The 22353-nt window shown below is 32.2% G+C and overlaps 1 protein-coding gene across 1 annotated transcript in view; it reads left to right on the top strand.

Annotated features, from left to right (window-relative positions):
- LOC124353158 (CDC42 small effector protein homolog) overlaps positions 1 to 10390 on the top strand; it is a 63521-nt gene extending 53131 nt beyond the window's left edge. The window contains exons 3-4 of the mRNA XM_046803024.1: positions 2823 to 3005; positions 8222 to 10390. Coding sequence (XP_046658980.1) covers positions 2823 to 3005; positions 8222 to 8230 — 192 coding nt within the window. The 3' untranslated portion in view covers positions 8231 to 10390. The remainder of the gene's footprint in view (positions 1 to 2822; positions 3006 to 8221) is intronic.
- Positions 10391 to 22353: the final 11963 nt, after the last annotated feature.

The following is a 22353-nucleotide window of genomic DNA, read 5'->3' as shown; positions in this document are numbered from 1 at the left end:
AGTAAACGATTATTATTATTTGAGCAATTCAGTATTACTGACATGTACTGCTGGAAAGATCGTTATCCACAAAGAAACGGGCCAAGAACTTTTTAAGGAACAAAATGGGGCCTTACTCTTTGTCCACTACGGGAAAATATCAGTTGTTTGGACACCCCTCAAACATTTTCCCTGCCTACGTTCTTGCCAATGCCGCGTTTTCGGAAACAAATGTTAAATTTTACCCGAAATATTGTTTTACGCTTGAAAAATGCGCAAGAAACACTTAGAAAATGTGATTTTTAAGTGTTTTGTGGTATATTTATTAGTGATGTGTTGAGTTAACTGGAATGTAGGTACTATACAGGGTTGCCAACTGTTCTGATTTTGTTGGGACAGTTCCGGCTGTTCAAAAAGCATCCTGGGTCCCGACGTAATTAATTCTTATCTGGGCGCTAATTGTTCCGATTTCTCAAATACTTAAGTAAGCGATGCAGCAAACATACTACATGGAACACTATGGTTGGTTATTGCTGATTATTAGTATAGCTGTGCTCTGCTGTAGTCTTAAGGTAGTGCGATTGTTTATGGTTGGGTTAAGTTTTTAAATTAAAAAGTTTGAGCACTTTAAAATAATAAATTCCCTGAAGACAGGAAATGTAAATAAAACTCGTTGGACAGGTATTAAATTTTATTCTTCCGATCATGATAGTTTGTTTATTTAAATACATACGTGACAGAAACGCCCAAATACAAAGTAGTTGAATATCAAATGTAAGGGCTTAGCGGTGTAGTGACACCGCACTCAAGGCTATGTATGTGGTGTAGTGGTAACGCACTCAACCGGCAAGTAAAGGATCCAGGTCCGAGTCCCGGTGATTTGTGATTCAATGTTTAATTCAAATACCTAGGCTATTGTCGCTTATACAAATTTAACTAACATAAAATAGAAGTCGTTGGACAGGTATTTGGTCTACCGATCGTATGTTAGTTTGGTTATTTAAACACATATGTGACAGAAACGCCCAATTATAAAATAATGAAATGGTAATAAGTAAATGTTCTGTGGTTTAGTGGTTGCGCACTCACCCGGCAATTTTGTAAACAGGTTCAAGGAAAAAGATACTGATAACCGAACTTTTACAGTTTCTGTACAAATTATTACCATTGAAATCTTTAATGTGAAATATTACTTAAGGGATACGTTGAATGCTTTACAATTCTTTGTTGCATGACCAAGCACTTTTTATTTTCCTTTTCTCAGGGAAGGTTTCATAAAGCACTGTGAGAGTACAATTTTTAACACCAAATGAAAAACCAATTGCACCACCGTAACAATAATTTTACATTACAATCGAACAAAGAATGTAAGAATCTCTTTAGTATATATTTATCAGTATCTATACATAAACTAGTCTATATAGTTTTATAGGTGTTAGTTCTCTGGACACTATCATTTAGTATATTAGAAAAAACGCTTGGGGTGATAATTGATGAAGTGATCTATATCGTAATTGAATCTCTCATTTTTTTAACAGTTAATTGGTTATGTTCGTCTCAGTTAATAAAATTATTTAGGTCCATATTCCATCATTGTACAATACTTTTTGTCAGCTGTTGTTTATTTTTTATATCTAATTCATTTTATTTGTTTATTTACAACGCTTCTCTGATATATTTTATTCAAAAAAAGTGTATGCGTGTTTGTAGGTGTTTGCAAACTAAACAGATGATCCTTGATTTTTTTGTGTGAAACGGTTACGTTTTTTATCATAAAGGCAGACGATAAACTTCCATGACATAAACCCATAGAAGTCGGCCGTTCTGTTACTCCACGGCGTAGAAGATACGATCAGCTGTTGTGTTGCGTTATTGATGATATCAGCCAGAACGGGTCGTCTGACTCGGGTCTGCAGCTGCAAGCAGCTTTCTCCTGCTTACCGCTTTACCTCCACGTCCTGTTCTGTACTGCAGTGACAGATCTTTATCTTGTGCTGTTACAGTTATACTGCAGTCCGCGTTCAGCTGTAATGCTGTAACGTAATTCCTGTAATGCTTCCCACAAGAAGCTAATAGATCCCAGGTTTCTGGAAAATTCTCAGAGACCCATTAATGTAGGATAGGTTCAAAAAAGATGGCATTAAGTGAACATTCAAGAGTGATCATGTACATTATGTTATTCATGATTTGCTGTAAGCAATCTTAGCTGTGAAGATAATATTTAACCATTAAAATTTTAACATTTTTGGAAACTCTTAGATCTGGAATAATTTTAGCGGTTATGTAAATGATAATAACAATGCACCACACACCATCTTGATCTTCTCTAAGGTTATTGTGTGAACTACATAACCTTGGAATAAGGGGAGCTGCATTCAACTGAGATTCTTCAATTTATTTATTTTTGAGAAGCTGTAGTCAGGTGGTTGAAATTCTCTTTATTGACGACTTTGGTTGCTTGAGTCATTGAATATCTTATGTAGAAAGAGGGAAGTCAGGGGTACCCAAAGGCTCTATTCTTGGCCCAGTCTTGTTTTTGTTATTTTCTTGTCTATTGTGAGTAATGTAATAGTACCCGTTACTGCAATAATAACACAGGTTGGAGATTTGTAGTGACTGCATTGAATTTGATAATGATCTCAAATTTTGATATCTTAAGATAAAAACATTGTCTGGAGATTTTATGTGTTGGGATTTTAATTTGCTTGTCGTCAAGGAGCATTAAATGTCAGCGTTTTTTTTTTTTTCCCAGTAAAACTGTAATAGGTCTCTTAATAGGGACTTCTCTTGTTTTGTTTTATAAGTGACTGGAATGGATACCAACAATGATGAAATATTTGCAGAGGAAAAGACAAAGGCAGCAGAGGCGGAGAATCGACAGATCAATGATTGGTGAACCCACCAACTTCCAGCACACAGGACACATCGGCTCCGGAGATGTGGAAGTGGGCAACAGTCGACTGCGGGCCATCCAGAACCAGATGCAGAGCAAGGGTGGATATGAGACTTCCTTCACCACTGTAAAGGTGAGAATTTTACATTTTATATGTATAACTAATAAGGTTCTTTAACCAAACCAATAAATTGTATGAGTCCTTTAAAATTCCAAGTAGGCTATAACGCAAAAATAAATGTAACCCATTCCTTGATTTTACTTTTTTTTATTTATCTGTTTAGGTTGTTTTTAGTCTAACAGTAATTTTTATGTGTTTAAAGTATTGTGCCCATTATAAAATTGTGAAGTCTCAGTTATCAAAATCAATATCAAGAATGCCAACCCAACATATTTCACACATATTATCCTCAGGCATTTATGTCTTGCGGAAACTGTCCGAATACTGCCCAACCCAGGTACTGATTACAGCAAATTACGGACTAATCTACCCCCACCTCTCCAGAATTTTCATCCTTAAAAAAAGAGCAGTCCAAACAATTGCAAAACTGCAATGGAGAGAGGTGTGCAGACCAGTTTTCAAAAACCTGAAACATTTCCTTGCTTCTACATCTTAGAAACCTGCATGTTTTTCAAGTCTAAATGCAAAACCATAAAAGGTAGTGACATCCACCCTTATGCAACGAGAGGCAGGGATGAATACCGATCTGTGAGACACAGAACGGTAGTTCATAAACGACTGCCTTCTCAGGCAGGTGTTCGATTTGTCAACAAACTGCCAAGCTCGGTTAAAAGTGCCCCAATGCTGAAGGCATTTAAGACTCGTCTAAAAACAATACTGACCACACACACACTTTACAGTACAGACGAGTTTATGGCACACAATTGGGAGATCTAACAATTGGTTTACTGACTGGGAAAAAGGTGGAAATTCGAATGACTGGGAGAGAGTGAATGTCAAAACTGTACATTTGAAAGGGACTTTGATACAAGAATTAGTGGAACTTAATTATGTTTTCTGACGATTTCCATAACATGTGCTGTGTTCTCGCAATAAAATATTTATTTATTTATTTTACTCTTCTTGTTTAAAAATAATTAAAAATTGTGAGATATTTATTTTTTTTACACATTTACATTACAGTTAGTTACTTATTACTAGATGAAATTAAATATTTTGGAACAACTGACAATGTCAAAGAAATCTACAGATTATCATATCTAATATGAAAGCATTTGATCGTAAAGAAAATTTGCTTAGATTCTTGGTATGGAGAATGATATGCTATAGAGCAATGTGAAACTCATTCGATTTGTTCTAGTTGGGTGAGGTACAAGATCATGCTAGGGCTGGAAAATAGTTTAAGCAAGGAAAAGTTGATCAAGTGTGCTCTGCACAAGTAGGCTACATATTCTCCGCAGTCTTGTTCGTTAGATTTAATTGTTTGATGTACTTGGTGGTTAATTTTGCCTTTTCCAACAAAAAATTTTACAGCACTGTATCACATACGTAATATCGTACAGTTTTGTATTCATTCTACTATCAATTTTGATAAGATGGAGAAATAAAACTACTCGCTTGTTGATTATGTTGATTAGGATGGTCGTAAATCGGGTTTATTGATTTCTAGAGGCAACATTCTCCTTCTTCAACATTGTTGTGTGTATTTTTGCTATTAATTTAACTAATACACTACACAAAGTTCATACGTTTATAACATTTTAAATCTCACACTTCAGCTATGGCTTTTCTGTTATCACAATTCAGATTGTGTTATTAGACATTCAGTTCAAACTGTCTCGTCATTTCAGTGATAATCAATTGGATTGTTTTAAGAGATTATTTTATTTAACACTGGCAGTTTGATTGGATCAGTAGGGTGTAGATCTAAGAGGATATTAAAATAAATGCGTAGAAAACAATTTGTCAAGTGTAATCGGAAATTTAGTAAAATCAGCCCAAATCTCTAGTAATCAGGAAAAATAAACTTACAATTACAAAACTTACAATTTTCTGTTGTTATAGTAAGGTATTATAATGAAATCCCAATTATCGTCTTAGAAAGTGAAAATTTCCATCAGTGGTTTAACCTGTCTGTGACAGAAAGTGAACTGGGAATCAACGTAAAGTGTTGTGATGATGTGACAGGTTCACGCTGCTGACAGGAGAAGATAGAAAGTTTAGCTTCTCCTCTTAAGCTGATTGTCTCTCTAAGCTGACACTTGAAGCTTTTCTATCTTTGCTTTCTCTTTCACTATGAAATAGATATGCTGATAAGCAATGGAGGGCCAGTATTGGAACCATTAATTTACATGCTTATCCGATTGCATAAGTTACAGAGAGAAGGCTCTGTTAGACTGATCATGATTCGTGTGAAAAACCCTGATTAGATCAGGAATTTAAGAAAATTTTCTTTATTTATAAAGATGTACAAATTTTTTTTAACTTTACTCAACGCTTATATTATACAGTTCAATCCAAATGTTTCCAACACTTTTCATCTTTATATTATTGGTTAAAAAAATTATATAGGCAGTCACGGAACTGACTGACAGAAGTGACTACTTCTTTTAACAGGCTGTGAATTTATATTTCTTGAAAAAGTATGTTTCTAAATTATTAAATGGTTATTATCTTATATTTTAAATAATATGAGATACTAAATTTTTTAACAGAAATTAACTGTAGTCTATCACAAATTTCACAAGGATGACCAAAATCATTGTCAATGAACTTCAGTATTATATATATATGTGTATGTGTATATATATTTACTGAGAATAATACTGCCGAGAATGAGAATTTTGAGACTGTAGATAATTAGCACATGATTGAACCTGTGAAGCAGTGTTTGGTGTATCAGATTGAGAAATGTAATAGTCTTGTAAATTGTTATCCTGAGAAATTTCTAAATTCATATTGACATTTCCTTCTCAATTATTTCTAAACTATTTATATTTTGCATATTTTAATGTGGGACTGGTTGAATTAAAATGTTTTGCAGAAATATGTGATTTTCTATTATGTGCACCAGTGTTTTTAGTTTGCACAAATGGAACATTTAACCAGGATGGATCTGCAATTTGCGAACTATGTTTTGGTTTTCAACTTTTGATTGGGCATTGACAGATGATTTTTCATTATTTGTAGAAATATCATCATTGTTTAAACGATCTGCTCTTTTATTTGTCTATATCTTTGCGAACGTTGTCTTGTGAAGTTATTTTGAATGTAATTTAGCTAATTCTTTTTTCCATGCGTGCTTCAATTCATCAGTCGTATTTTCATTTACACTTACTTTTGTTTTCTGCCTTTTGTAAATTACAAATTCTGCTTCGCTTGTTTTCAAAGCTTTTATCGCCACTTTTTAAAATTTGGTTTTGTGGATGAATTGGAATAAATGTCTTAGTTTTCCTCCATTACAATTATTAGCTGTAAAGAGAAATAAACAAAAATTTACTACCTGTGAATCCAAATAATAACAATATATACGCTCCATCACAGCTGATTACAGACACCATTCTCATTGCCTAGTTGTTGACTGCTGGTAGTTTCAGTAAAACATGCTTTAAACGGCATGTTAGTTCAGATCAGATGTTTATATAACGGTTTGTTTACGTTTCGGTAAAGCTGTCATTCTACTTTGAAAGCATGTGGAAAACATAAACATGTGTGACTTTCCATGACACGAAACAAAAGTTTTTCCCCTGTGCAAGACTTATATCCATAGCCCGCCAAAAGAAATAGTCACTTCAATATTGCATTCACACATTTTATGTAATATTATAATATTTATATAATACATAATATATACACACAGTGTGTTCTGTAAGTTAATTATACAAGGTGAGGCAGACCACCACTTACAAATTAAGAGGATTTCAAAGTGATAAGTCTATATATAATACTAGCCATATTTAGATAACAATATACACATACTATATTTCCATTTTATTACAAAATGGGCACTACTGTTATGTTACAACATATTTATGCTTATGTTTTTAACTGTTGGAGATACACCAAAATGTAATTACAAACTTGTTTTACTTTAATGAGTGATTAAACATTTTGACATACATGAATTTTGACATAGTATGAATTTGTGTAGGAAGCCAAACTCAAAAAAAACTCTTAAAGGTAGTCATGTGGCATATCAGAGTGAAGCTGAGTTTCTTGCGAGTAAGAAATCATAATCAGAGTAAAACATTACTTAAACGGCTAAGAAAACACAGGATGTTCAGCAAATTTCAATATTTTCCACAAAAGCTGGTGCAATTTTGAAATGGATTAGGATAAGTAAGTTCTGTTTTTACCTATGAGTTCCTTTCAACAAGAACTATACCGTACTGCTGGATGGGTAGTCTGCCTCACTCTGTATAGTGCAAGTAACAAAACATGCATGCAAGTATATTCTAAGACATCAACACTTTCTTAAAATTACAAAATTAACTACCCGGTCTTCATGTTGAAACTGAGGAGCTACAAAATTTTTTGGGAACAATTTTTTCATGTAAATAAATTAGTAATAAAAATCTGGATTGTGCAACAAAAGTGAAAAATGCAGTGTGTGTTTATTATTATTTCAATACGCTTAGTATTATTGACCTATGAGTTTTAAATATTCTCAATTTATTTAAAAAAAAATGTTGACTAAACACATGAATTATTTGAATTTCAGTACTGGTTACCTCAAGTACTTTTAAAGTGAAGCAATCTTTATTTTTTTCAAGAAAATCATGACAATCAACTGTTTTGATCTGTATATAATTTACTAATGCTACGATTTTATTAAAAAAATAGTACAAAATGTAGTTTTGGAGCAGTACTTGTAATATTCACCATGTTCATTGCTTTTGTTTTCTTAAAAAAAAAACTGTATTTTCTGATTTTATTTCTTGATAGATAATCCAATGTTTTTGCACACTAGCTGTATTAATTTGCTTAAAGCATTTCTTTAAAAATTCATTCTGATATAAATATCATACTTTTGAGAGCAAATTGAGTTTTGGAAATTTTGAATGAACCCTCATTTTCTACACGATCTTGCCCCAAGTTAAGTAATGGTGTACACCTGTCTGTCCGTGGGATTTGTGTGAGCGTTAGTGTAGTTAATCATTCCAAAGGATCCCTTGAGTATGAATTTGAGCTATATATTTGAAAATTCGCATGAAACTTAATTTCTACATAGGAAAGATTGAGTTCAATGATGGTGTACAATATCCGTCCATGGGATTTGGCTAAGCATTTTATGTAGAACACATGGTATGGCATATACCTACCCCCTCGTAATTGTGGTTATTAAAAATTTTAAGTTCTAATACGGTACATGTTTTCTCATGTTGTAGGCCTGCTAGAGGATCTGCGCCATTGTACATACCTACCGGCCCTGCGCAGGGATGTCCGTCTTCAACTCGGTTATTTTATATGTATCAATAATTTGTACAGAATTGAGTATTTTAGTTTGTAATTGTCCTATTTATTTCCTACATTACTATGTATGCCCCACCGCCGGTCAAACTTGACAACACAAAATATTGTATCGCCGCCGCCGGTTCATTGATTATTCTATCAGTACTTACCCAGCACAAAACTATAGTTTATAGCTTTATTTCATTTTATGAAAATGCTTTATTGATTGACTTCATATGATTAACTTACTTTACTATTTATATTAATCAAAGAAGTGGCGTTTATTATTTGTTGTAAAATTTTATAGCCATTTTATAGTATAAGACTAGTCAAAAAGTGTGATGATTAACAAAACACGCACAGTTGTGTGCAGAATGACTTTATAAACTAATAGATTCAAATAAGGTATTATTTTATATTGTGTGAATTAAGTTTGACTCTTTTTTTTAACACCGTTTAAATGTATTATTCTTTCAGTATGTGTATTTCAGTTATTTTTTACTACATTGATTAATATATTTTTATTTTTTTGTATGAAGAGAACTGTTTTAGTTATTAACTGTTTAATTAGGCTATTGCATATTATCGTTTTTAAGGGACTAAAAGTTTTTATTTAAAAATTGATATCCTATCATCACATGTTTGTGATTGTCTTATTATTTACCATTCACATTGTATTATTTGACCGTGTTGCTCTCTGTGATTATTCCGTTGTTGACGTTTCTCTTTATTCTTCTTGTATTGTTGATGTGTATATCAGTGTTGTACAGTATATTAGTAGTCATAGGTTAGCTCTAGGGTAGGCTAGGTAGATTACGGTAGTTGATGCAAACCCAACCTCAAGTCTGAATAATGCCTTATAGCCAAAACTGCCATTTGACCTATACATGATTCATGGTTGCCTTTGTGTGGTGGACTTACTGTCTTCCATCACATGAGCTGTTGTAACTCTTTGGAAAGTTTTACTGTTCAACAAACACCAACTACTTGTACTGATTCTTCGTGTCGTGCAGTAGTATTGTAAGATTTATTTATATTCTTGTTAATCTCTTTGTGGACAATCGTAGTTATATATTTAAAAATTAGTAATTTTACAGACTTTTATGTTTAATTTTTCCCAATACGTGGTTTAAAATGGAAAACTTTCAAATTTACCTAATAGACTAAGACAGAATCTGTTGATTAGTTTATTTTCAAAACCCATATACATATTAGAGTTACAGTTTTAGATGACTGACAGATATGATCGGAAAAAAAACTGAGGACATAGAAGGAAAAAATGATAGTTAAAATTATTATCAGCCAACTATGCACTAGAAACTAACGTTTGGCTAATCAGTCACCTACTTGAGACACTCAAAATTAATTTTGGAGGATTAATCTATTTGGTACAAAACCTATGCATTTTCTCTTGGTTGTATAGTAAGCGTTTTAAAACTAAAACACAAGCGTTTCACATTGTTTTGGAATTTGTTCATTAATATAACTAATTGATGTTGTTTTATTACAAAATATACAGTATTTGGTTAAGCCATGTCTATATTTCTTATGAACTGAATTGTACAAAAAGCACTTAAATGAATTAAATTTAATACTAATACAAGTACTGTAAAAATAAATTAAGACTCTTCTACTATTATTGTAATCGAACAGATCGGTAAAGGAGTTTGATTAACAACAATTAAAAACTTGCAAATCAATTTACTTGATAACAAAATAATTTGACTGTTATGATACAAAACAATGTGTACTGCTTTGTGTGTTTCATTTGAAGTGCTGTTTTTTTTTTTTTTTTTTTTTTTTCAAAAGTAGTATTGTAACAGGTGTATTGAACATGTAATCTGTATAGAATAATTAGAAGATTTCATTTTATTAAACAATATTGTTATGTTATAAAATGCGTCAAGTCTAATGTCAGAGTCTACTGTGAGAAACATGTTCAGAGTTGTTGGGTGAATTTTGCCATAGACTGGTGAAATATGTTCCTCAGGTAAATGCAATATTCAGTATAAAATATTCAGATTAGACTAGCTTTGTACAATCAGTGATATTTGTACTGGTAGTTTCACAGGTATGGATGTTTGTATTAAAGTTACTTAGTGAGATATCGTGTCCATTCATTTGTTTACCCGTTGTGATAAGTTTTGTTATTATTTATGAGAATCAATGTGAATGTTCTCGTATAGATACTGCTGTTTACCAATCTATTGAAGTGTATGTTATGAAGTTCTGTGCTTTATAGGACGGCTAGTTAGCTGCCTGTCTAACTTCCGAGGCTCCGCTTTTAACACAGGGGATAAAGTTTAACTGTGTTATAAATAGTCGGTTCTAAGTTCACAAATATTTCACTTCAGTAATAAATTTTAGTGTTTCAATGCTGATGAATTGTTAAGTTTATGATAATCTGTTAATATAAAATCAACAACATTTTGAAGGTTTCTCTTCCTATTTTGGAATCTTTCCCTGAAATTAGGAATTTATTTTCTAAGCCCCCTAATTTAATCTTTAAAAAACCTCCAAATTTACAAAACCTTCTCTCTATACTAAAATTAAAATATGATGACAATCCAAAAAGTAATAACATCAAATGTAACATATGCAATCCTTGTAACAAGCCAAGATTTGGCATTTGTAGGATGTTAATAAATTTTTGATCCTAAAAGTAGGTAGTACAACCCTAAAACAATATCCTATAAAAGGTAACATTGATTGGATCACAAAAACATCATTTATCAACTAACCTATAAATTTATGTATTATGTATGTTAATTATGTAATATTATATTGGAAAAAACCATCCATTAAGAGTGAGAATGACCAATCATCGGTTTGATGTTTTTCATCAAAATTATGAGAGTCCATTATCTGATCATGCGATTCGACACAATTAAAAATAAATTACAAAAATTACTTCGGCCTAAAAGGAATTTACCATTTAGAGCCAAATCCCAACCAAAATACTAAGCTGATAAATGTAAGATATGTTGAAATCGCCCATCAATTAATTCTAAAATCAAGGCAACCAGATGGGTTGAACCTAAGATGTTTCTCTTTTCTTTTTACATACATTTTTTGTTTTATGTAAACATTTACAAATATTCTACTTACAGCTGATTAGAATCTTGTTTTTTATGGTATTTATTTGTTAAAGCTCTTTTTTGGTTATGTTTTTAATTCTTGGTTTGGATTCTGTTTCTCTGTTTTATTATTAAATCAGTGTGTTTCTGATAAAGGGGTCTGGGAACTTAAAAAAAAATTAAAACATGAGCACTGTTTTTTCTGTTTTGTTTAAACTTGGAACTACTTGGAAGAGTATAATCTGTTAGTACTATTAGTTTATACATTTATATGAAAATTAAAATATCAAAATTCTACTCTTAATTGTTAATTAATTTACCATATTTTACAACTAACTGTTAAGCAAAACGAGTAAAGTGTTGCTTGACAAAAACTTGCTGATAACTTCAGCGGAATCACACCAGTTTTGTGGAATAAATATTTCTACATCTTCAAGGATTTGAGATGCAATCATAAATCTAGGAGAGGAGTGTACCTTGAACTTAGAAATGAACTTTGATTAACTGAATGACAAAAGAAATGACAAAATGACAAAATGACAAAACTAATTTGGCAGAAAAACCGAGTTGTGTTACAGAACAGTTTAAAACATGCTGTATGTAGATTGTTAGAAAATGAAACTCAAATTTAATTCCTGTTTTAGGATATAATTTAAAAGTTACTACCAAATTTGAAGTATAATTCATTTGTACTACAAAATTTTTCTGACTTTCACTCACGTGACGTTTTGTTTAATTTAATGTAATTTTGCTAATAATTTGGTCAGTATTATATGCATTTTAATAATACAATACTACAAAACATTTTATTTTATTTCTCTATAATTGTTTTGTCTTTCATGATATGGACAGTACCGCATTTCCCTATAGGCCCACTAGGCCCAGGCCTAGGGCGCAAAATTTTAGGGGGCGCATAAATTTTAAAGTACACAAAAGAAAAAAGTTGTGGCGGCGGGTGGTGTTGGCGCTCGGCGGGGCGGGTGGCCAAGGTCAACTAGGTCCGGGGTGCGACGTTGACTCATTCATTGGTTCATTGCTTTTATTTATTCAAAACACTCCTATATATATATTTATACTATTGTAATTATCTTTCATCAAAATTACGTAATTAAGAAATTTACTGGATTTCTACGTCAGTGTAATCAGAGTCCTCTGTGGGGGGGGGGGGGGGGGGCGCTCTTTGGTCTGTAGGCCTAGGGGCGCCGAATTTGTAAATGCGGCCCTGGATATGGAAGTATTTATAATTACATCCTGGCCAACATTCCTTTACAGGAAAGCTGTAGTAAATGTCTGGATCAGATCCGAGACTTGAAGAGTGGTCTCAGTATTCAAGAAATAACAAAATGTCTTAGATATAAGCAAGTAGGAAATACGATTGAATATGAACTACTCTTGGGATGTTGACAGGACATGGCCCTTTTAGGAAACATCTGATAAGATGGGTCTAAGCCAGACTGATGAATGCAGACTCTGCGGAGAGGTAAAAGAATAAACAAAACACATATGTCTAAACTGTTGTGATATTTGAAAAACCAAGAAAAAAACCTAAGAGTTTTTCTTAAGCCCAAAGGACATCATTGAACAGGAGTCTAGACATCGGTTTTTTCAGAAACCTCAGATTTGAGGGTTATCAAATCAGTCACAGCAATGTCAGTAACAGTTAACAGTCATGTTTAGACTGATCATGTCTGATAATTTCTATATTTCACTAAACAGCTAATTCCAACACCAGCAGTGAAAATATCAGTTGGTTTACCAACCATCCAAATAGGATGCCCTCCAAACAACAAACAAAAAATGGGGTTTTATGAATCATTTGTCGAAAACCACAAGGAAAGTATGCAACCTATAATAAACTTAACCTCGTTATTTTGTTAGCATTGTTATTACCCACAACTTGAGCAATTTAATCTCTGCTGTATCTCTTATAGTTTGCAAGATCCCTTCCATGTACATAAAAGTGGAATACCCTATAAGTATTTGTAATGATAGTTTTGCTGGCCTTGCTCTGCTGATAATAAATATAAATAATATAATCTGACAATATTAAGACTTATTATTAATTTCAAAATAATTTACTATGTTATCAGAACTGTTATTTTACGTATTAATACTTTTTAATATTTATTATTGACAAAAATCCTCGTAAATATGCATAGTTTTATTCCATGTTCATGTAATTATTTGGGAAAAAAATGTGGATTTTTATTAACAGCCTAATTCTGAGTCATCGCTAGACAGGATACGTGTTATGGGTGTGGCGAGATGAGATAGTCTGATGTCTTGCCAAACTATGCCAATCCCAAGCTAAAAGTAAAGACACTTATTGTAATAATACCACTTATTTTAATTTCAGATTCTTTATTGTACATATTCTTAGAGAACAGAACAACGGTGAAGGAGAAAATGTTTGTTACAGAAAAGTGTATTGGTCAGTGTTTGTAAATTCTTCACATTATGTTATAATCAAATTGTTCACTTATAGTTCAAATTAAAAGTTTGAAGTTCAAGTACAAAATTGTTTTTTAATGAGTGATCTCGATAAAAGAAAACATATATTTAGTGGTAAATTACTGCATATAAGTAAGCTTTAAAATGAAATTGTACACATTTATTTATTTATTATCATTCCAAGGGCAGAAGCAAATTATTTACAGAGATAATGCAATTAAGATGGTAAGTATTATAAAAGGTTATACTACTGAGTAATAAGAACAACAACACAATAACAATTTTAGAGTTATAAAAATTTGAGAAGTAACAAATGACTGAAAATATTCATAAAAAAAAACAACCTTTGAGTAAATATAAAGAACCAAGAAATGACAAGTGCATACTTTGACAAAATATATTACAAGTTAGGATTTCGTACAAAATACAATCAATAGTAAATATAAAAAATAATCAAGTAAGCAATTTTTTAATAAATAATATTCCATATTTAACAAGTAACAAAGAGACTAAGTATAATCAAATTAGATAACAGAGATAAAATCAATAACATGTGAAAATAGATAAAAAGGATGTTTCCATTTTTGACCTGACATTCTTAAGCACGTCTTCGAGCTAGTGGAACACTGTCGCCGAAGAGGTTACACTCGGATTCCCAGTCGAACAAATCTTGCCAAGGGATTGTTGGAGTCAAAAGCTCGGAAGCTCATGGGATCTGGTGATGGCAGGAACTCTTAAATTCGACCTCTGCAAGAAGTTCAGGGCTATATGGTTGGCCGTTAATGATCTTCAGGAGCAAAAGAACATCAGCCATGAACATCATTTAGTAATTTTTATGTGAAATGGAGCAAGTCATAAACAAATTTGCATTGAAAAATTTTACACTCATTACTTTTTACCACTGATTAAGAACACCTTGTATAAATATTACTCTGTCTATGTTGACTCTTTCGATAAATGCTGTTATTCCGTAATAGCTGTAACGTTACTGTGTTATTGTAATGACTTGTTTAATACAAGGCAGAGGAAGCCTTGTTTCAAAACTGTTACATTTAAATGTTCAGAAAGGTTGGCAAAGGCAAACATGTACCCTGATAAACTATTGTTTGCGTCTGAAACCAAAAAGAATATGCCAAATACCAGCATAATACCAATAAGGTTTCCTAACGGACAATGGTTTTACAGTTTAAAATATACGCTGGTAAACACTGATTATATCTTTATGAGGTAAATACACTAGCTGTTTCCTGCGACGTTGCACACTTTTCGTAAGCTTTGCCCGTGTATGTGCACTTCTGGTTCAAGTGAATTATATTTCCAACGTCTATGTAGAGTTTACCTTGTTGCCACGATCAAGAAATTCTGTCAAAAGTGTAGGTTTATACCCATTGTTCGCGCACATGTACTTTATTACAAAGTGGTCTAACACTCAAACTTTTAGTTCAGCCAGAAATTTATTTTCAAGAAAAATATACATAAAAACTTAGTGCCTTCAAGTAGTGTTAGGCTATTTAATATACGTAACTGTCTCGTAATTCCAGTTTATAATGTGCAGGCGCTTTTATAACTTTTATATTTTGCAGTGCCGCCTGGTGGAGAGTTACATCAATAGGCATAGCATATAAACCTTCTCAGTGGAAAAATAAATATATATACACATTTTCATAATGATCGGTCAAATAGTTTCTGAGTCTATAAAGGACATACAGACAAACATTTATTTTATATATATATATATATATATATATATATATATATATATATATATATATATATAGAGAGAGAGAGAGAGAGAGAGAGAGATTAATTAGTGGTGTGTGTGGCTTAAATGCAATTCACACAACTCATCTACACATGCCACAACCCCACGCAGATCGTCACTTTGAATCGTAGAAAAGGTGACTCATAATGCTACAGGTACCCCAAAAGAGTGTTCTGCAGTGTCATACCTAAGAACTAGAGATATCTAATTTAGTTTATAATGCCCTCAGTTATTGTAGTATTCAGCTGCACCACAGATTGTTACAATTGTCACCCAAATTTTACTATATAATTAGTGATGAATTTAATTGGAAGAGTTAAGTTCAAAACTTGTCCTGCTAAACACTTGAATGCAAGAGATTTTTTTAATGAAATATTTTTGGAAGTTTAAGGTAATGCAACTCATTTTTGCTGTAAAATATTTTTTATTTTAAATTCATAGCACTTTTTATTATTTTTGAGGACTAAAAAAAATAGAAAAGTATTTTTTTTATGATTCCACAAGGAAGTTCAGACATTTAAAGTGGGACATTTAGATAATTTTTTAATCAAGCTCAAATAATAACGGTTGAAGATAAACAGTGTAAACTTTGTATAGTATATACTTGAGTTATGGCTTCAGGTGGTGACATGCTTTTTTATTAATTGATGAATTACCATGTTGAAGATTGAGCTTGTATTGGCTACTACTAACTAAATTACATCTAAAACACAATTTGTAATGCGTCTGACGAAGATAGCCTTACTATCGAAAGGCCTCACAAAAATAAAAGTTTTAAGTATTGGTTTATGTGTTTTAAATGTAATTAAGTTATGAATTACCATGTAAATAATTCATATCTTAACTTCAACTGTTGTTCTTTGGGACTGATTAAAATAAAATATGTTCTAAATTTCTGCTTCATATTTTTACCACTCCTTACGGAATAATTTTCCTGTCTTCAGGAATTTTACATTGAAGGGGTGTGACCAACATCTTTAAAAATAAAAATGTACATTCCAACAGAAAAAACTAATTACACTAGCCTAAGCTTGTTGGTTGCAATGTTTGAATTGTGTTTCATGATGTGTAGAATTTGTGCTTATCACCCAACACCTACACAAGAACTGAGTATCTCTATTTACTGACTTTGATGGTGCTGCAGAATTTATACAAACCTCAGTGGTTTTACAATGACTTTATGACAACGTTTTGAGAAAGTCTTTTATATCTAAGAAGCAAAAACCTACATATCAGTCTTTTTGTCAGAAATGAGGCAACACAAAGCCTCACAAAACTAACTCTTCTTAAGAATTTGAAATTGAGCTGGGCCTACATTTATTTTTTAGTTCTTCATTTCAATTTTATTAAACAATATTTTTAACGAACTATACATGCACGTGAGCTTAATAAAAAAGTACGACAATGTAAATAAATACTGTATTTGAACTGCTGTACTGTACTTTTTTAAATTTTAAGATTATTGTACATCCTTATGGTAGGAATTGACTTTTTGAGTAACAATACATTCTATTATGTAATTTAAACATGTTTTTCATTTGAACTCCAGTAATCCAGCTTTTTGACTAATCCGACACATGTCTGGTCTGAATTGTGTCGGATTAGTGAGGAACTACTGTGTATAATATGCCTAAACACAATTCTAGAACACATTTACAACGTCTTAAAAGTTAATTCCCAGGAGAATCCTAAACCGTTATACCTCCTACATTCCCCAATGTTGTCAGCCCGATGTGAAATAATTTTGTACGTACAACACTGATAGATAATAAACACAGTACCACGCAAATCCTGTCATTTTAGTTGCGATTACAGCCGCTGTCATCCTAATGAGTGCCAATCATCAGTGTCAGCAGTCGTCAGGTAAATTTGCCTTAATTCAATACATAAACAACCAATAATCTGGTTTAAAAACTGCAAAATTACAATATTACACTGAATGCAAGTTTTAAATTATAAATATACACAAAGTATTTTCAGCATTTTTGCTTTGATAGTTAGCAAATAAATTATGCTATTTATTTAAAGTTGATAGGAACAAGTCTATTTTGGATCATTAAAATTTCAATAAAGGTGGACCATCATTGAAAGCTTTCTTCTGGTTAGTACTATAGGAAAAATGGATTAACGGAAAGCAAGCTACCACAAACAGCATTAAGTCTAGTTCTTCATGTACTTTGGATAAACGCATTCCAGATACTCAAGTCCCTAGTGTACTCTCTACACATACCAAACCTTCAGGCCCTTTGAACCCCTACCAAGTGCATTCAGGGTCTGCAGGAAGGTAAGTTATGCCACTGATTGGACATGATTGTCACATCTTCTTGACAATCCAAAGGAAGTAAATGTTGTCTAAGCATTGTATAGAGATGCTGTTGTGAATGTTGCTAAAATCATGAATGATTGCAGCTGTCATGAGCATGATCAGCCATGATTCACACATCATGCTTTTATAGGGCTACAACATGATGGTCTTCTTTGAAGACATCGTTCATACACTTATTTCATATTGAATGTACAAATCCAAACCTATATGGTATGCAGTTCTTGTGAAGGTGTAATCAGTATGTTTTCTCTGAAGAGATCCTCCACACTTATTTCATACTGATTGTGATTAAAAATGTCCATGATAAGCAGTTGTACCAATAGCTTTGATTCTCTTCAGGGCAGAAAGAGCTGACATCTTGTGCAAGTGCAATCTAAATGGTTCAAGAATCTCTTTTTAAAAAAATAGAGCACTTTGAATATGTATACACTATTTTGTAATAGTGTTGATTCCTAAAACATTAATCATATAGAAAATAACAGGTGTTTAATTAAGGTTATAAATATTGATCTTATTTCAATAGCTGCCATTTTGTAATGAATAAAGCTTACAAAGTGTGGTTTGCGGCACGAGTTCTAATAATAAATACCTTTAAAATGATACATATTGACCTTGTAGGCTTGGACTTATAATTGTCATGATACTCCCCATGGGCCATCCTCCCAATGTAGGTATAATAAAAAATGTTAATAATCAAAATAATAGTAACAATAATAAAAATGCAATAATGTTATTGCATAAAAAAGTAGTTAAAATAACTGTACAACATCCTGTAAATTGTATCTGATATAGTTTAAAATTATATTGTTTCTAGAATTTTACACACCCTGTAGTAAGACCCTAGATATCGTGGTAAATCTTCTTTGAGTAGCACAACATTTTTTCTAATTCAAAACTTTACAGTTTTTATTTTAGCAGCTCAACTAATGATCTTTTATTGTATAGACGGTACCCATTTTATATTCATTTTATATTTTACCAGTTGTATATAGACATTTGTATAATAGAACATGTTTAGAAATAGAGTGTACTAGCGGACCCGGCGCGCTTCGCTGCGCATTTCAATAAGTTTACCCACGGCTTCGCACGCAAATCTTAAGAACCGAAGTTCCTTATATTACTTAGTAAATTTTTTTTTTACTATAATAAATTTTAGATTAAATTAGTTATATCTCCGATGCCACGATTGAGCTTGCTTTGTTGTCTCGATCGAGAGAATATGTACACACGGAGTTTTGAGAACCATACTTCTGTCAAAAAAAAACAACTAAGGTTGATTTTATAACATTCTTTATATTTGTAGCCAACGTAAGATAGTAATTATGATATCTGCATTGCTCTTCTTATCAAGCATGAGCATGGTTTATATTAAATAAATATTGCAGTTAAAGGTGAATTTTTACGTCAAATTTGAATTGTATTATCTGGATAGTAAAGTCTATGTTTAACAGTGATTGCAGAAACAGTTTAAACAAAATTTGTCGTTTCTCTTAAGCTTACTCTATGCTTTAAAACTATAAGTGTAATATATGTTTACAAAGAACAGCTGATTAAAAATTTGAAAAGACTCTTTCACTTAATAACATATGTTTGCTGCAATGCATTTCTTACGGGTATTTCTGTAACCAGTGGGGCGGAATCCTGAATCGGGAAAGGGATAAAAAGTATCCTATAACCTTCTACAGATCAAGACGAACAAACTAAAAAAAAAATTAGGCGAATCCGTCCAGCCGTTTGTGAGTGATGCTGTTACACACGAACAGTTTTCATTTTTATATATATAGATGTACTTCATTAGAAACCTGTGATCTAAACAGTAATCTAACGTCCTGGGCCGGAACTGGCCGGGTTCTGTGGTAGGCCTGGGCCGTGAGATTCAGTGTTATAGTGTTAAAAGCATTGTAGAAGAGCTCAGTTTTTTATACATATGGCTCAAACTAGAAACTGAGGTATGTATCAGAAATGATACACGCGGCCCACTTGGTAACATGGGGTGTGTATCATTTTTGATACACATGGCCCTGACCGTTAATATATGGAAAAACCTAATGGCCCGTGCTAAATGGATTGTGTCATATGCCCTGGCGCTGAAGGACTAAGTAATGAGCCTTGCAGGATACCCTTTTTGTACTTAATAGCTTAAATTTAATTACTCCAACCATAGCTTCCTTAATTTTACTATTTAGCACCTTCCCATCAGAGCTTTCAAACCATTTTACATTAAACTTATCTATTTCTATGTGACCTTTGCACTTATGAATATTCCCAGTGAGTGGTAAACACTTATTTGTCACATATGAGGGTCATTATGGCCTTAGTACTCAATTTTTTTTATTGGTGTCTGCAATTTATCAACACACTTTTTGCTAGTGATTTTCCTCATGATATTAATACTTCACTTTAAGTAACATCCTTCGCTGTTTCATAACATTTGAAATTGTAAGTTAAAAAAAATTGTTAAGTGTAAAAAAGTTTGTGCCATATTGGTAATGTTTCAAAATTCATATGAGGTCACTGAAGTCTTTCATTTGAAATTTCTTGTAAAATTAGTCCTTGTTAAATATCAATTTAAGATGGACACACTGTATAATACAATATGAGAAGTTTTAGATTTAAATGTAAAATTTATTTGGAGTCTTTATTCATGTCTCTTTGCCTTTGAAATTGTAATTCACTGACCAAAACCTTTTTAAAGAGTGTTGTCTTTGGGTTTCCTATGGTGCCTAAACATCCTGGATTTTTTGAATGATCCGAATTTTTTTCCCTGTTTTCAAAGGGGAGTATGGGGGATAACTTAAAATTTTCCAATTGCAACCCCTATCTTATGACATATCATTTTAATGGTATATTCAATAGAAACACAATGACATGAATAAAACATCTCTACGATGATCCTAGCAAAAATTATGGGCAAATAACCCCTTAAATCTCCGAGAAATGAAGCATCATACAAAACCTCAAGTCTAAATGTTCTCAATTCCTTCTTTATATTGTGTATGTAGACAGACAGATCAATTTTACCAACCCCCTCAGGCTTCAAATTGAAATAATCTTATGCAGAAAGTTATCAGAATAAAGTAATATTTATTAATTGTGTGGCAAGTGAGCTAATGGATGCAAAATGTGTTCTTACAAATTAATGTTGCAATTTTTCAATGAAATTGAAAAAAAGTTACCGTTAATGTTAGAACGGACTAGAATGAATGGGGCTATATAACCATGCCAATTGGGAGTAAACCAATCGAGTAAACTAACCAGTGAAAATTTAAGGCCAGACTACAACTGGATGTCCTTGCACTTTTTACATTGACCTGGTCAGTAGTTGACTGCCACAATTGACCAGCTGATCTCATGACAAACCTTGACATAAAACTTGAATTTGTTAAATAGTGTTATTGTGTATCGTTTTGAGACTAAATGTTAATTGTTTTATGGAAAGTGTATCGATTCCACCCAAATAATTTTCCATGAATGTAGGTTTGCTTGATATTATATTCTAATTCATATTGGTTCTTAATTAATAATATACTGACCAAATATATTTTCAATGTTTTGTATTTTTTTAGTTTACCAGCAGTTACCCATGGCTTTGTACACAATTTCGTAGGTTTTGCACTTGTATGAGCACTTCTGGTTTGAGTGAATTCTATTTTTGATGCCAATGCTGAGTTTACCTTGTTACCACGATCAAGAAAATCTGTCAAAAAGTGAATATTTGTAGGCATTGTAATTTACTTCGTTCTTAGTGTTTTTTGTTATATAGTTATATTTTTCCTTGTTTCCCGATCACAAGAATACATATTACAGATCAGAGAAGCCTTCTTTTTTCAAAAGGGTTCTATAACAGACTTTAAATGTGTAGTAAAAATTAAATAATAACACTGTCTTTTATATCTGATACATAATATTTGCTAAAATGAATAGTGAAAGTACATTAACAGTGACACAATTGACGTGTTGTTTCTTTATAAAATGAAAATTAACAACTTTGTATAGGGGAGATGAATTGATTCCCATTCTTGAATTACCCAACTTGATATACGATAATACTATACTCTGTTCTACTTAGTTCAGATATCCAATATTACGGAAATACTGATAGGCTACTCCCAATTAAACAAATTTATATATTAAGATAAGGTTCTTGGTTCCACCAGTAAAGTTCTTAGTGGTATGTACCGAGGACTTTATGTTTAATAATAAAGTAAACAGCAATAATCAAGGCTGTTTATGATTAGAAATGAAGTGCAAATATTCTAAGGAATTTTCATACATTTTGGAAATATTGGGCACCTATTGAGAAGGCACACTGGTTAGAGCTGCTGACTGAGGATCCTCTTTTAACACAGGGATAACATTTATAACCGTGTTATAAATAGGAACTCGTTTTAAATGTGTACATTTCTCACTTAAGAAACTTCATTTTAAGAAAAACGGAAATCCAGCATGGCG

The sequence above is a fragment of the Homalodisca vitripennis genome, chromosome 1 (assembly GCF_021130785.1).
Source record: "Homalodisca vitripennis isolate AUS2020 chromosome 1, UT_GWSS_2.1, whole genome shotgun sequence".
NCBI classification, from domain to species: domain Eukaryota; kingdom Metazoa; phylum Arthropoda; class Insecta; order Hemiptera; family Cicadellidae; genus Homalodisca; species Homalodisca vitripennis.
Note: the sequence above shows the minus strand (reverse complement) of the source record. Positions and strands in the feature narration are given on the sequence as shown.